At 35.6% G+C, this 15,869-nt stretch overlaps 1 protein-coding gene across 1 annotated transcript; it reads left to right on the top strand.

The window, feature by feature from the left end:
• The first annotated feature begins 926 nt into the window (after window positions 1-926).
• Window positions 927-15,851, top strand: LOC127834203 (arginine and glutamate-rich protein 1-like). Its single transcript, XM_052359856.1, has 5 exons — window positions 927-1,218; window positions 6,198-6,308; window positions 7,831-8,056; window positions 10,804-10,887; window positions 11,650-15,851. The coding sequence occupies exons 1-5, from the start codon at window positions 1,037-1,039 to the stop codon at window positions 11,809-11,811; spliced, it is 765 nt and encodes a 254-aa protein (XP_052215816.1). The 5' UTR covers window positions 927-1,036; the 3' UTR covers window positions 11,812-15,851.
• Window positions 15,852-15,869: the final 18 nt, after the last annotated feature.

Genomic DNA, 15,869 nt, shown 5'->3' with positions numbered 1-15,869 from the left:
TTCATGAATACTGGCCTGTGTCATTGAGGATATGTTCCACAACCTTGAGTAGAATGGACGTCACGGTAATCCCTCTGTAGATATCAGGGTTTTGCAGACTCCCTTTTTTGTGTACCGGGGTGATTACACCTTTTTCAGACTATCTGGGATTTGATTATGCTTAAAAATTGTGTTGATTATCCTTACCAGCACAGGGTAGATCGCTGCTCCACCATACTTGAGATGTTCAGCGGTTAAGCCCATGTAGTCGGCTGTATTGTTGTTGTTCAGTTTTGCGACGGCACCCTCAACTTCGGGGACATCTGTATCTGCTATTTTAATGCCTCTTGTCTGGAAGGCTATTTGTAGGTGGTTCAGGTCTTCGGTTGCTTGTTTTAGATACGAGTTGTCATATCTTTGATCGTTTATTGTTGTTGCCTACGTCTCAAAGTATTTAGCCCACCCATCAGAGATTTCCTCAGGGGATGTTAGTTTTTTTCCTTCATGCTGGAGGCAACTGGTAAGATGCCTACATGTGGATCTTTGCTGGCGGACTAGTTTATAGAAGGTGGTGTCGTCATTAGCATTCATGATGCCGTCAAGGTCACTACACCTCTTCTTGGCATAGAATTTCCTTTGGGCTTTACGAAGATTTCGCTTGGCTTTTTTCATCTCTACGGCTGTTGGATGACTTTCACCTCGTGGCGCTCCGTCACACATCCCCACCCACCATGCATGCTTAATGAGTCTTGCTGCAGCTTGGATGTCTGGTCCTCTAGCTTTAGGGGGCCTCTTCTTCTTCGCTGCAGGATTGAATCTGGGTATACTTGCGACTGTGGCTTGTGTGAGAGCTACCTTGAGTTGCTCAATGTCCCTCTCGGGGATGCATATTGCCTGCATACACAACTTGGTTGTTGTTAACCATCATAACAGTACGGTATGTTTCGGCTAACGTGACGTCACATCGTCGCCATTTTATTAACAAATTCAGTTATACGACATCAGAGCGGGTTTTTATCGCGTTGTATCTTTTGTACCGTTCAAAATTGATAAGAAAATGGGAAAGTCGCGCAGTAGAAGTCGATCAGCGAGCAAAGTAAGCAAATCCTCAACAAAACATAGAAGTAAACACAAGAAACGCCGCACCCGCTCGCGTTCAACGTCGAGGGACAAAAATCACACGCACAGACGCAGTAGACTACGGTCAAAATCTAGAGACAGAGAAAGGAAGAAAGCAAGGTATTGCAATCTTGCATACTGTACCAATTTTCTTAGAGACATGTTTATACTTGCCTTTAAAGCAGACACTTGTGCTGTTATTTTATGGAAAAAAAGATAAAGTTACCCAGACAGAAAAATCCCAGACCACCATGGGAATCGAACCTGGGAGCTCCTGGTTCCAAATCAAGCAGAAACTCTACCGCTTCACTATATAGCAAGGAAGTATATATACAAATTCTCCTTATACCAAACCTTGCTACACACACACACCCTCAAAATGTGAAATTCTTCCACAAATTTCCTATTTCTGCGACATCTGTGGGACATCTGACACACCCAGTATTTTTTTATGTTGTGTGCCAATCAATACCAGACAGAAAAATACCCGACCGCCATGAAGATCCAACCCAGGACCTCTTGGCCCCAAATCAGGCAGACACCTCTACCGGCGCCCGGGTCGAAAAGGAACATTTTTGTCTGAAATCTGTCTAAATTCAGGGGTTTTTCAGCACTGTCCGAGTCTCCGGGAAACGGAGGCATTCCCAAAGCAAAGGGACCCGTTCCCAATCGAATTTTGATTGCATTTTTCCCAATACAAAAAAATAAAATCTTCCAAAAGTGTAAGAAGTAAACATAATTTATATCGACAGGGTTCGACACTCAGGCACGTCCGACAGACATTGTCTAGTAAGATCGGTGGTCGGGCTAGTAAAACTGTGGGCTAGCTTGTCCGACTGGTCGTACATAACAAATCTATACTGATTCATATAACTATACCTAACCGAAAACCTTTTTCTCTTAATGTGTAAAATAACTCTCGTATCCGTTATTTACATCAGAACAAAACTAGCGTATATAAATAAACGCGGAGAATTCACATGATTCATCGCTATTTTTAGACGCGAAGGAGAGCTTCCCGCAGAAATTGCTTGTTTCCATTGGTCAAGTTGTCATGAATATTAATGATTTTCTGAAGTGTCTTAGAACTTTACATCATGTTTTTACGACTTCTATTGACAATCCGTGAATCGGTATCATCAATATAAACATTTTGGCGTAGCAGACGAGAGAATGTTATTTAAAGAATGGCTATGTTCAAGATTGGATTTTCATCCGACAAATAAGTTAATAAAGAAGAATCCGACGGTAAAACTGACACAGATTATGCTGGAAAAAGGGCCTTGGAGCTGTGGTTGCATGGAGCACAGCGGTCAAGGAGGCCAGAATTTGATGACCTTGAATAAATGTCACCTGCTGTACAGACATCATTTATTTAACTGGTGATAAACAGTGAAATTATAACAAACAATTTATGTTGTTAAATAGTTTTATTTTATTTTTTACTCTTTGTATCAAAATGACTTTCTTGTGTTCACTAATTATTTACTGATAAATAATTGATTAAACAGTTACACGACACAATTGTGTTTATTTGTTATGTCATTTATGGTCTAGTAGACATCATATTCGGGCTAGTACATTTTAAGAGGAGCTGGTCCGATGGTCTGGCTGTAAAAAAAGTTAATGTCGAACCCTGATCGAAAGAGTGACTTCCCTTCATTCGCGCCGTTATAAAGCCTTAAGTGACACAGATTTTTTGGTGTATTTGCCAGATGCATTTACTCTCAGCGATGACGTTCGAACTGTTCCCCATTATACAAGAGTATATAGAGCCGCATTATACACATTCTATACCATATCTGTAGACGCTTATTTTCAATCATGGCTTCGCACAATAGTAAATATTACATTAAAAAAACACAAAAAATAGATGCTAAAGGATGTGTATCGATATCATCGATGTTTGAAACGCTTAGAATCTTCTGAAATTACTGCCGCGAGTAACCCTGAAAAGACAGGCTTGGACGATTCGCAGCAAAATGTAACAGCAACAAAAGTAATGCCAGGGATGTCAATCACAAAATCGGCAACTGAATGCTCAGAGCCTTGTAAGAAAGTTGTAGTTCAATCGTCATTTAATACATTAAAGTATGAAATGAAATACCCATGGCTCTATTTTAGCTCGGACAAAAATGTTGCTGTTACTTGTGCAGTCTTTGAAATTAGCACACGCCCGATCGCCCGTGGCGAGTAAAATTACTGCCGGGCACATACAAAAATTCGCGTTTGTGGCCCGCTGGGCATGTAAATTATTGAAGCCAATTGACAGTTTATAAAAAAAATCGTAAGCGGTTCTTGATATTTGCAGATCTATTTTTCAATTTTGCGAACAAACACCTTGCCGTAAGTTGTAAAACAATGAAATTCGATTGGTTTAACAACACGCACCTGCTTGCACACATCATCGTTATTGTTTTTGACTGATGCAGTTCGGTCACATTCGGTTCTTATCGAGGGTTTCTCTAGACATTAATCGAGAAGATGCTTTATGAATCGATCATTTCAATCAAGTATTATGCTTCCGTTTTTGTCAATGTAAACAAATGTCATTGTCGAGACGACATAGAGGCAGTATCTTAGGTATGTTGATGGGGCTAAGCCCGATAAAGCACTTCCAAAATAGAAAATTAACAATGATTTAGAGAAAAGGGAAGCCAAGAAATGGTACGATGACACCAGAGAACGCTCTTTTCATTGTTTCAAGAGCACTGGTGTAACGATCGACCGTCTTAATTCTAGTGATTGATTAGCTGTAATTGTATTCACTACTATTGAAACAAATGTTCTGCTTTACTATGTGTAGCATGTAAGTGTTAAAATGTTGTGATTTGTTATAATTTTGGTTTAAAAAGTTTGGGCATGTAAAAATTCTTAAGTAACTGGCCCAACTGGCATGTAACTTTTCAAAGCTAATTTCGAAGACTGCTTGTGTTTGGGCAGTGTTTGTTTTGCATGTGTTTATATAAAGAAAATTGTTAAACCACGGACTTATTTAAGCATGATTAATTCATTTTTTTCCCCCAAAATGAGCCGTTTCATGAAACGAAAATTCCCAAAATGGGCAATTTTGTCGATAAATAATTTCCAATTTGGTCTGACTCCTTTTCCCAAAGTAGGCAGAAAAACCCCTGAAATTCCCCCCCCCCCCCCCCCACACACACACCTACACACAATCCCAATAAACTCAATGAGTTATTGTTGTTTTCCTGATATTTTAAAAAGCATTCGATTGCAAAGAAAATGGACCCAATCCCAACAATGCTTTTTCCCAATCGCCGATACTAATTTTCATGTCCATTTACAGTGATTTAATTTGCCCAAAATTACAATTTACAGCCTCTTACAGGCTGCTATCCAGTTGCGAAAAGTAGAAAAAAGGCTGTTTCCCAATGGCAAAATGTAGCATTTTTTCCCGAAAATCTGACCACACTTTCCCCAAACATTTCCAATACACCAATAATTGGTCAATTGAGTTTATTATACAGCAATTTAATTCCCTAGCACTTAATAATATAATTTAGAAAGCATGCATTTATAAACAATTGGTATACCGCAATTTATAATCATATTAATAATGTTTTACTTTTTCCCAATTGCATGGACTATCTCGCTTTTTTCACATTCCAAGAGGTTGTAAAATATAACGCGAAAAAAAATCACAGATTTAAGAAGATAAAAGTATAAAAACAATCATTCACTATTAACTGTATTTTACTCATGTGTTGCCTAACATAAGGAGACAAGTATTTTGCCCCTCAATCACCACGACTTGTTCAGAGAACATGGCTTTTTTTCCTAACTTTGTGAAGCGGCCCTGGCCCCCTTACTTTGTGAAAAAATGAGTCACAGACTTTTCAAAATTGTGAAAAAATGAGTTGCAATCTTTTCAAAATTGTGACAAATTGAGTCGCGAACTTTTCAAAATTGTGAAAAATTGAGTCGCGAACTTCTTAAAATTGTGAAAAACGGAGTCGTGAAATTATTAAAATTGTGAAAAACAGCCCATTTTGTAAAAATTCATGGCCATGTTAGGTTTGTGAATTGTCCTTTTCAAAATTGTGAAATGTCCTTCCACGGCCACTCATAAATAAGGAAAAAAAGCCCTGCTCCATCATTTAAGATTGGGGCTCCATTGGACATTGTTGGCTCGAATTCTCTTGAATGTACCTTGGGTACTCTTTTAGTATGTACATGTACCCCTTGTAGGGAAAATATAGTAAAAATCAATAACACTTGTGTATCTATGTTTACAAGTGTAAATATTTTCCCAAAAATGAAGTTGGAGATGAAATATATGTTGAGTCTCATAAAACAAATAAACAATAATTTGGGAACCTTCAATTAGGAAGTTTTTGGTTCCGTTTGGGAAAAATGTATACTTTTTTCCATTGGGAATGGGTCCCCATAACAGACCCAAATTTGAAAGAAATAACCCACTTATGTATGAATAAAACTTACATAAAAAATTCATCAGCAAAACAACTTATTTCAGAGCTTAATCTTGAATTTTATAGATTTACTTATATTTACATGTAACATCATTTTTGAGTAGATCAGACATAAAACACAAGTTTGATTATACTCCATACACATTCTAATTTTAGAATTTTCAGATTTTCACCCCAAAATTGTTTAACAATTTGTCATGTTAACTTTAATGTTCACCACAAAATGCTACTAGACCGTTCTTTGCAACATTTGTAACAAGTATGCAAAAAGCTGTAAGATTCCAGGGCCCTCGTTTGGCCGTTTCTTTATCCGAAATTCGGCCCCATTCCCCCCTTAAAATAGTATACTTTTTTTCCCCTATTTCAGCTAAAAATTTCCCCCTCCAATGCTGCAAGCTGATATTGTGCTATTAACCTTTGATTAAATACATATTTATGTAAATTACATTAAAATATAGCAATATTTAGTGTTGAATGGTTGGTGAAAAGATGTTCCAAAATAATTTCGTCCAAAACGATGCAAAATTCACCCCTCTAAGGGCCCCAGCCCCAATACCCCAAAGTGTTGCAAGTGCCCTGTGATCCTAGCCTTGCAGGAACACTGCGTACATGTTTTGTAAGTTTAAAGCGGGTTTGATTTTTTTGTAGACGAAGGTCCGCATCTTCTAGCAGTTCAAGCAGTGATGATGATCTCATTATCAGAGCAAAACGTAGAGAGGAGGAAGAAAAAAAGTTGGAGTTAGAAAGGCAACGACTGCAGTAAGCTTTATGTCATTGTTAGAATTTAGTTTGTACATGTAAGTAAAAAAAGTGTAGCTGCAAATGTTAAAGACTCCTGACTTGGGGACAAATCTTTAAATAAAATGTTGGAGGTCCGATAACAGTTCCATGAAAACAGCACTTCCAGTTTGGTAAACAAATGCTCAATTGCGAACCTCCTACTTTCCAATTTTGTTAAGCATGCTTAGTTCCAGATTAGCTATTGTGCATCCTCAGCTGCTAGCTGATTGCCACGTCAGAGGCCACATTGTTACCTGATCTTGTCTTGATAAGCTTGGATGAAATGCTGATCTGTACAGGGGTGTAAAATTTTGATAAAAGCAAGTCGCCCTGCAGTCCACCTGAGTACAAAATTAGGTCACCCATACTGATTTTGTGGTTGGCCAAATTTTTTTAAATTAAGTGAGTTCCGTATAATGATTCTTTGTTTTAAGCTATCAGTTGTTTACTTAACTATAATTATACCCCCACAAGCGAAGTGCGTTTTAAACATTGAGCATGGTGTCCGCTCTCTAATTCCAGTAGTTTTCATCAAAGCTTCACCAAACTTGGTCAGAAACTGTATAAAGATGATGTGTAGGTCAAGTTCGAACATGGGCTATGCGGGGTAAAAAACTAGGTCACGGGGTCACATAGTGCGTTTTAAACATTGAGCATCGTGTCTGCTCTCTAATTCAAGTAGTTTTCATCAAAGCTTCACCAAACTTGGTCAGAAGTTGTATAAAGATGATGTGTAGGTCAAGTTCGAACATGGGCTATGCGAGGTCAAAAACTAGGTCACAGGGTCACATAGTGTGTTTTAAACATTGAGCATCGTGTCCGCTCTCTAATTCAAGTAGTTTTTATCAGAGCTTCACCAAACTTGGTCAGAAGTTGTATCTAGATGATGTGTTGGTCAAGTTCGAACATGGACCATGCGGGGTCAAAAACAAGGTCACGGGGTCACTTAGTGCGTTTTAAACATTAAGTATGGTGTCTGTTGTTTTTTGTGAAGACAACATTCCAAATATTCTGTGTCAAAGCTCTACTTTGATATTAAAAATGCAGCAAAATCAATTCCCCAAGTTTGTTCAAAACAATAAGATTTTTCCTAAGCAAAGGGCCACAGGTTGATCCCTTAAATTATAAAAAAAAGACACTGCAAGGTCAAATCTTAAAAAAACTTTGTTACCACCTAGAAACCTCATTATCACTCAATCTTGATTAAACTTGGTTGGAATGTTTATCATGACATTATCTAGGCTGAATTTGAATTCTGGTCACCTGCATCCAAAATCTAGGTCACAAGGCAGATCTTATGAAAACCTAGTGACCACACCAGGGGCCAGATTTAAGAGTCAACCTTTTTGAAACATAGTCCGGACAATAATCTTGACAGTTTCTTGATCAGTTTGAAACTGTGTCATATGAGTCCTCAAACTAGGTATCCAGGTCAAATTTTAGGGAAAAAACAGACATATGTTTGGTCTGAGGAAAATGCATGTTTTTGCATATCTTCTAGGCGACAAAAAGAGCTGGAAGAAAAGCTGATAGAAGAAGAGGTAGCAAGAAGAGTTGAAGAATTAGTAGCCAAGAGAGTGGCAGAAGAGTTGGAAAAACGCAAAGATGAAATAGAGGCCGAAGTAAGACGTCGTGTGGAAGAGGCCAAACAAATCATGGAGAAACAAATGTTACTAGAGCTGGAACATCAAAGGGCTTCAGAAATTGAGTCACAAAAAAGGAAAGAGGTAAAGCCTTCGCTTTGGTTGACAATATTGATATGATGGCCCTCGTGCCTTAAGATTCGGATTTGGGACATACCTCTGAAACAGACATACTAACATATTTTGCTTTTGTACTTGATTTTAAATTTCAATGGGAGATCAAAGAATGTGTGTGTGTCTGTTTTGGTAACCTTTTGTGCAAGGCAGATTGATAGGCTTACACTGAACAAACATGAAAATTAAGGCTAGCAGTCTGGACTGAAAATGTTTGTGTTCAGGGCTGCAGTTGATAGGAGGGAATCAATGATGAAAAATTGTGGGTTTCTGCATCCCTGGATACAATAATTTCAGGACTTCATTAGAATCTTTTGAAAAGTAATTTAATTTTAGATGCTCAAAACTTTTAAGTTTTTAAAGCTTTTAAGTCTACAAATTGCTTTAAATAAGATTATTGATGTTTATCTCAAGGTTGAGTAAATACTTGTTAAAGAAAAACAATCAGTGGATGAAATTAATTCCATTAACATTTTTTTTACAATTAATATGCATGGCTCGTTTGTTATCAATATTTTTTTACAAATGCAATTACATTTCAATTAAGATGTGACAGTAACAATGATCACACATTTCATTTGGGTGTTTTGTTTCAAAATTATAGAGTGTAAATTTTTATTTGTTCCTTTTCACTTTGGCTTTTAATCTCTTTTTCTTTAAATTAAATTGACAACTGTTCCCATATTTCTCAAAAACATCATCAATTATAATGTATGTAGAAATTATGCATAGTATTACATATGTAACACTTTTGTATCACCCCCAAAGTTGATATTTAGTGTTTTTGCTATTAATACTGTTTTGTTTTCACTTAAAAGTTGCCTCCACTCTTTCATGTATGAGCCCGATAATAGTAAGTACATGTTTCAGTAATTTACACCTTTTAATGCAGCATAAAGGGCTGATTTAATGATGAGTGATTAAAATATTTTTGTTTTTTACCTGTTGCACATACATGTATGATGAAAAAACATAAACAAAAGCACACACACTACACCCACACACACACAAATAATGAACTGGAAAACATTACTTTATAATTTATTGTAAGTACCAGTTCATATATAAAGCATGCAGTTGTTTTCGTAGCCTCAAAATTTACAACAGACTCAAGAGAGAAATGGTGGCAACTTATTAATCAATGTTTCTGAAAAAAAGTCATGGAATTTTGATAATGAGAATGTAGTGCATTTCAGAATTTTGCAGTAAAGTTGCAGTGGTCAAAAACAAAAATATTTTAGTCAGGAGTAGTGTGTGTAGTCAAGCTTTGTGAAATAACCAGGCTATGTTCCCAAAAGGCATTACCCGTACTTAAAAAATTCATCAATTAGCTTAAAAATGGCAGCTAATAAAGGGTTGAGGAAAACCATTGGTTGAGATTCAGTATTGTGGAACAAAGTCTTTTTTTGTGCCTTTAATAAAATGCATTTCTTTCAGGTGTAGTTCAGCTGTTTATGTTGTTTTCACCTCATTTCTCTCCCTCTTTCTTCTGATATAATATATTATGTACATTTTTAACTTGAGGAAAGAACCATTTACAAATAAACTTGGAAAAAAGTGTAAAAGAAATTGTCAATTATTTTTATGCAGCATGTCCCATCTTTCTTTTGCTGTACAAGTCTTTCATGGGTGAATCAATTATTTTGATATGTTCATTTCACATGTTTTCAAAATCAAATAAAAATTGATTCCAGACACTGACTGGATACGACCAAAATCAGTATCTGTATGTATGCAAGGTTTCTTCTGTAATGTTTTTAACGACAGATTCATTGTTTCTTTGGCACATTGATGGTGTTTATAGCTCATAGTCGCATGCAGAAATATTAGGAAGGGAAAATGCAGCCAACAGTATACAGAGGAATTCAGCCTTTACGTAGGTATATAACAAAAAGGGAAATAAATCCAGGAAACAGAAAACGTCAGAGGACTACATGTACATGTAGGTCGAAGTCAATTGTTTGCCCCTGAAAAAAGGAACTTGCTTTTTTTATTATATCATGTTTTGAAAGATTATTTCATGTATGGAACGTGGTGAGTATATTGTATATTATGCACACCATTCATGTGTATAAATGAATGTTGTGCTTTACATTTCCCAGTTGAAAATATGATTGTGGTGATTATTATCAAATAACTTATTTGATTTGTGTTACATGACCCAGTCAGCATTTGTAAATTTCAGTTTCGGATGAATTTTAACAAGTGCTGAGTGAAGAAGTTATTTTTTTTAATTTCATTGGTTATACCTGAGACAAAAAGGTTTGCAAATTTATAATTGCTTTTGGGTTATTGCCCCCAAAATAAGTAGAGAACAAAGAAGTTTGCTTTTGATTAGGAAATGCCAAATTTTTTAACAAATCATTACAAGACCATTTGTTTTATAATGAAACTCAGCATTGTGCATGCCTCAGCCAAATGTATCTGTTTTGTTTTAAATACTTGAAATATATGTAGGTTAGCTTATTCTCACCCCATAGACTCCCCTTGCCTGTAAATAAATTAGTTGTATGGTTATAAACTTAAAAAAACTACAACATAATTTACTCCTCTTTAAATTTTCCCTGTACCATATATATTTTATTCATAAAAACCCTTGACTGTTCAAACATTATTTTGTAAGTTAAAACACAAACCAAGAAATGCCAGGTAGATTGTGTTCAGTTGTTTTGCATGATCACGTTTTCCGTATGTGACGAAGTTTCCCTGTTTTGTAGGATGAAGAGCGACAGAAGCGACTTGATCTGGAACGAATCATGGAGGAAAATAACCGTAAAATAGAGCAAGCTCAGCGCAAATTGGTAATTTGAATGTTGTTTTCAACATCTTGCAATTTATTACTAGAAGTGTGATGTCATTGCCTTCATCCGATCTCGATATGAATATATAAGCACACTTCCAACATATACATACACTGAGATAATTATGTTTAAATATGAAATTATTTCATAAGAAGCATAATTTTTATCTAAATGTGCTCATGGTTAGCTTTTGTTACTGCCTTTTTTTCGTCGTAAACATTTACATCTTGAGGCCACATTTATGATCGTCAGACGAGTTCATGTGACTTCAAAAACAAGGTTACCAAGTCAAATAAAAGAAAATGTCTGTAAAACATCTTGAAGTCACATTTATAGTCCAATCGCCATGAAATGCGGTCATAACATGTGTCTTTATGATATCTCGGCTGGGTTTGAAAATGGTTCAGGTACTTTGAGAAACATGGCCACCATGGGGTGGGGTAGTTTTCATTAAATTACTTAAATAAAACCTTGTTAACACTAAAAGAATCACATTTATAGTCGAATGAAACTTGGTCAGAACATTTGTTCTGATGATATCTCAGTTGAGTTTAAAAATTGTTACTGTTTGTAAAAGGCTGCCAGGGGGTGCGGCAGTTTCCTTTATTTTGCTAAAGTGATACCTTGTTAACACTTCTATTTGTTATGATGATGTTGGTTTATTATGACGATGATGATGATGATGATATTTTGTTAGGGCTATATCTCAGAAAATATTTAAGATATTCAAGTCTTATTCATTCATACACCTCTCTGTGTCAGGCTGAAGAGCAGTTAAAGCTGGTAGAGGACCAGCGCAAGATGTTGGAGGAGAAACAGAAACTAGAGGAGGAGGTGAGACATCAGACCAGGCGGGAACAAGAGGTCATCCTCAACAAGAAGAACGCACGCCCAAAACTCTCCTTCAGTCTGGGGGGGAAATGATCTGGTGGGGCAGTGATGAATGGGGATTTTGTTCCTTCAGCCTGGGGGGGGAAATGATCTATCAAGTGGTGTAGCGATGTATGGGGATTTCATTCAGTGTGAGATTTGGACAGCTTTTTGCTGTCTTTAAAGAAATCATGAGTCTGGTGAAAGAAATTTCTGTTACTTGTTATCGCATTGGAAAGTACCGGATGTTGTGCTCTGTGCTAATGTACAGCCCTTTCAAGCATTGTGCTTTTGAAGGGCTTTGGAATGTTTTTGCTTCCAGTAAGTAAATTGGATTTTAAAGGCAGTGAATCCCTACTACGCCAACAGTCACCTACAGGAGTTCCTCGAGACATTGAGTGGTTTCCAGCTCCAGTAAAGGCGTGTGACCAGTGTGCATGCCACCATGAACTCTCCTTTCCTGCTCACCACAATGCACTGCATTAGTGATAGAACAATTGTTCTTGTCCTCCATTTATAACTACCAAGAACTGGGTATCGCTTTTATTTGAAGGGGATATATACAATATTAAAGGGTGGGCAATTATTTTCAAATATAAACAATTTCTTGTTAAGCACCTGGCAATCTACTGATGCCGAGAGTTATTTTAGCTTTTGGCCTGTTCATCCTACAAAGCTATGATACTTGCATGATTAATGTCTCAAACCATCACCCAGGGTTTTTTTGGCCCGATTTTATAGCCGAAATTCGGCTATGTTCCAAATCCCAATAAGTATACTTTTTTCCCAAATTGTGGCAAAAAATTCCCAATTTCCAAAAAAAAAATTAAAAAAAATGTTTTTTTTAGAAAGAAGACTTATGCGTATTTTATCTCAATTTCATTTCAATTACATCTAACAAAGTATTATATGATTTTGTTCTTTTAATTTGAATGATTTTAAAGAGTTATATCAAATTTAGTATTTCCCTTATCAGTGGACTTTTCATGTGGAAAAAAAAGCTAGTGAATTTATTTTCCCAATTTCATGAAAATGCCGATAAAATTCCCAATTCCAAAGCCATGGGCTATCTTCCCAAAAAGTGGAAAAAAAACCTGCATCACCTCACCTGACCTCTTTTTGACCTTAACATTGACATACTTTAGGGACATAGATTTATTTAGAAAGGCAAAATTCTGTGTGGACCTAAAATTGCGAGTTTTGTCTAAAATCATCACAACTACAAACTTTGATATTTGCATGCATGATGTCTTGGAACACCTGAACTCGTTTTGGTTTACCCAATAAACTGTTCACTTTACAACAATCATGCTAAATGCTGTGATACTTAATTCAACACTCGACTCACACACATTACCTCCTTTTGGACTTCACATTGACATAGTTTTGGACTTTTGAGTTCCTCAAATGGGCTAATCAATTGATACTGAGTGGCTTATGTGTTTATTGAACAAAGCATCATGTTATTTTGCCAAAAATGGTTATGAGAGTGAATTGTTATTTATTGTTTATGTACTGACGTGTCTGAAAATCCAATTAATTTTTTGTGCATAATAGTTTTTTGCACTTTCTGTTCACTTATCAAACCTGATTTATTGTATATATTCCCTTCAAAAGCTGCTAGTCGCATCAAGAAAAAGTCAGTAGGGTTTTGAAATGGTATCTTCCTGAGTACTTGTCATTTATTATTTTCAAAGTGATTCTTTACATTTCAGCCAAAAACTTGGTTTAAAATAGCATTCAATTTCACTGTACACATATTTTCCAAATTGGCACTGCATGTCTTTTTTTATCTGTGGTGCCCAGAAATTCTTCTAAACTTCTCCATTGGACATGATTTGAGTGATGCAGATGTAAAGAATTCAATTTGTTCAAATATTTATTCATTCTGATGTTCATTTTCAGGAACACAGTTTTACACTGATTTATTTATTTCTTATGTATTAAGTAGCGTTATTTATCTTTTTTGGGATGACAAATATAATGGAAGCTTTGGTAGACTAGGTAGAAGAAATGGTAAGTAAACAATACACAAAAACCTGTGAATCTAACTAAAATTTCAAAGTCAGAGAAGGAATTGGTAAAAGTACTGAGCTTAAATTTGACTGATGGGTTTTTAAACATTTAATATTGATAACTTCATAACAAGCAAGGCAGTTTCATAAATTGGTTTTCAGGTAAGTTTATAGTGCATGATTCTGCTTGTACTGTGCATTTTGGTTATCCTCATTTGATCAGAATGATAGAGAATCTTGGACATTGAGCTACTCTGTGAAAAACAATCTTAACCCTTTCAGTGCTGGAACCGAATTTTGAAGGCCTTTGCAAACAGTTTGGATCCAGATAAGACGCCACAGAACGTGGCGTCTCATCAGGATCCAAACTGTTTGCTATTCTGATAGTATTCTTTGAAAAAATCGAAGAAAATGCTAATTTTAGAAATTCAGCAGATGACATTTTAGCAGACAACAAATTTCCCAGCATGCAAAAGGTTAATGCACATAAGCAAAGTATCATCCCAGATTAGCTTGTGTTTTCCTCAAAGGCTTATCATGGACAACTCATTCCAAGTTTCATGTAGACGAAGTCTCTTCTAAACGAAAATCCTATGTAGGTGGAAAGTGCGTCCCTGATAAGCATGTGCGGACTCCACAGGCTAATCTCTGACAACAATTTTGCACATGCAATCAGCCCATTTTAAGCTCTCCCAGTCTAAACTGGGGAACATATTGTTTTGGCCCTGTCTGTTTGTTAGTTTGTTTGCGTCAAACTTTAACATTTGCCATAACTTTTGCAATATTGGAGGTAGCAACTTGATATTTGACATACATGTGTATCTTATGGAGCTGCACATTTTGAGTGGTGAAATGTCAAGGTCATCCTTCAAGGTCAAATATATGGGGGGGACATAGTGTTTCACAAACACATCTTCTTGTATATGTGGCTCATTTGTATTCTGTCTCTTATTCCAGGTTAATCAATTTTGACAGGTGTCTATGTGGACTTTATGTCATTTAACTTTTATCCACTGGTTGTTATCAGATAATTAATTATACAGATCTATATCTTTTTGTTTTCATTTCATGAATATGTGAATAAAATATTTTTCATAATATTAAAATTTTGTGTTGTTTTAAAACTACAGGTGTCGCAAACATTTTTAATTTGTTGACAGATTTTAATAAGCAATTCATGCTGCAATTCATTGGATTTACTTCTTTTTTGAAGGCTTTATTCTACTCCTTACTGGCAAGAAAAACGTTTTTACACGTTTGTTTAAAAATTTAAATAAACCTATTAAAGTTTGAAAAAAATTGGCGCTGCTGTGCAACTTTTTGTTTTAACTTCATTTATTGTGTTTATTAATGTTTCTTATTTAATAATTTGTCGCTTAAAAAATCCAGGCAAAATTTTTTAAACAAAATGTGAACCTTTTTTAACATATCAGTAATAATAGTTTAATTATCTGATTTCTATAGACAATGTGTATAACAAACATATGATAAAACTAAAACATCCTGAATAACTTCATTGAAAAAGTATTTAATGGGAGTTGGATGTTTTTGTACAAATTAATAATTTGTCTCCATACTTATTTAACATAACAAATTTTACAAAGTATAATTATTGATGTGCAGTTAAAAAAAAATTATTTTTAAGCAAGTCAAAAAGCATCCAAATGTTTTCTTAATTTAATATTGAGTGTGGATGTATTGCTTCCAGATGATGTAAATATTGTAAAGCTTCACAATATAATTATGTTGTACATTACCAGGTTCTATATATCAGCTAGGTATTGTTCTGTGTTTATCTGTTTGGAATGTTGAGTACGCTGTTTGTGTCATAATCCTTGCAATAAAGCTGTTCAACCACTTCTGGCATGAAAATTGTTATGATACAATCTTGACAGAAATGGGCAATGAAATGCTTTGATGTACAGTTGTTGTATAATATTTGCAAGTTATAGCATTTGTTTTAAGAATGTTAAAATGTTAGTCACGGACATAGTATTTATGATCATCTGTTATAAATTGTTTTGCTGTGAAAAATTGATATGTAAAATAACTAGAATGTAAGTAAATCCTCAAACAACAGTTGTTGTGTAAATTAAC

The sequence above is a fragment of the Dreissena polymorpha genome, chromosome 6, assembly GCF_020536995.1.
Source record: "Dreissena polymorpha isolate Duluth1 chromosome 6, UMN_Dpol_1.0, whole genome shotgun sequence".
NCBI lineage: Eukaryota > Metazoa > Mollusca > Bivalvia > Myida > Dreissenidae > Dreissena > Dreissena polymorpha.
The sequence above is the reverse complement of the archived record's forward strand: the minus strand, read 5'-3'. Positions and strand labels throughout refer to the sequence as shown.

Bases quoted from the DNA above. Each gene is read 5' to 3' on its own strand.
- LOC127834203 (XM_052359856.1), top strand. From the start codon at position 1,037: ATGGGAAAGTCGCGCAGTAGAAGTCGATCAGCGAGCAAAGTAAGCAAA. The intron at 1,219-6,197 runs GTATTGCAATCT...ATTTTTTTGTAG, and splicing joins AGAGAAAGGAAGAAAGCAAG to ACGAAGGTCCGCATCTTCTA. The intron at 6,309-7,830 runs GTAAGCTTTATG...CATATCTTCTAG, and splicing joins TTAGAAAGGCAACGACTGCA to GCGACAAAAAGAGCTGGAAG.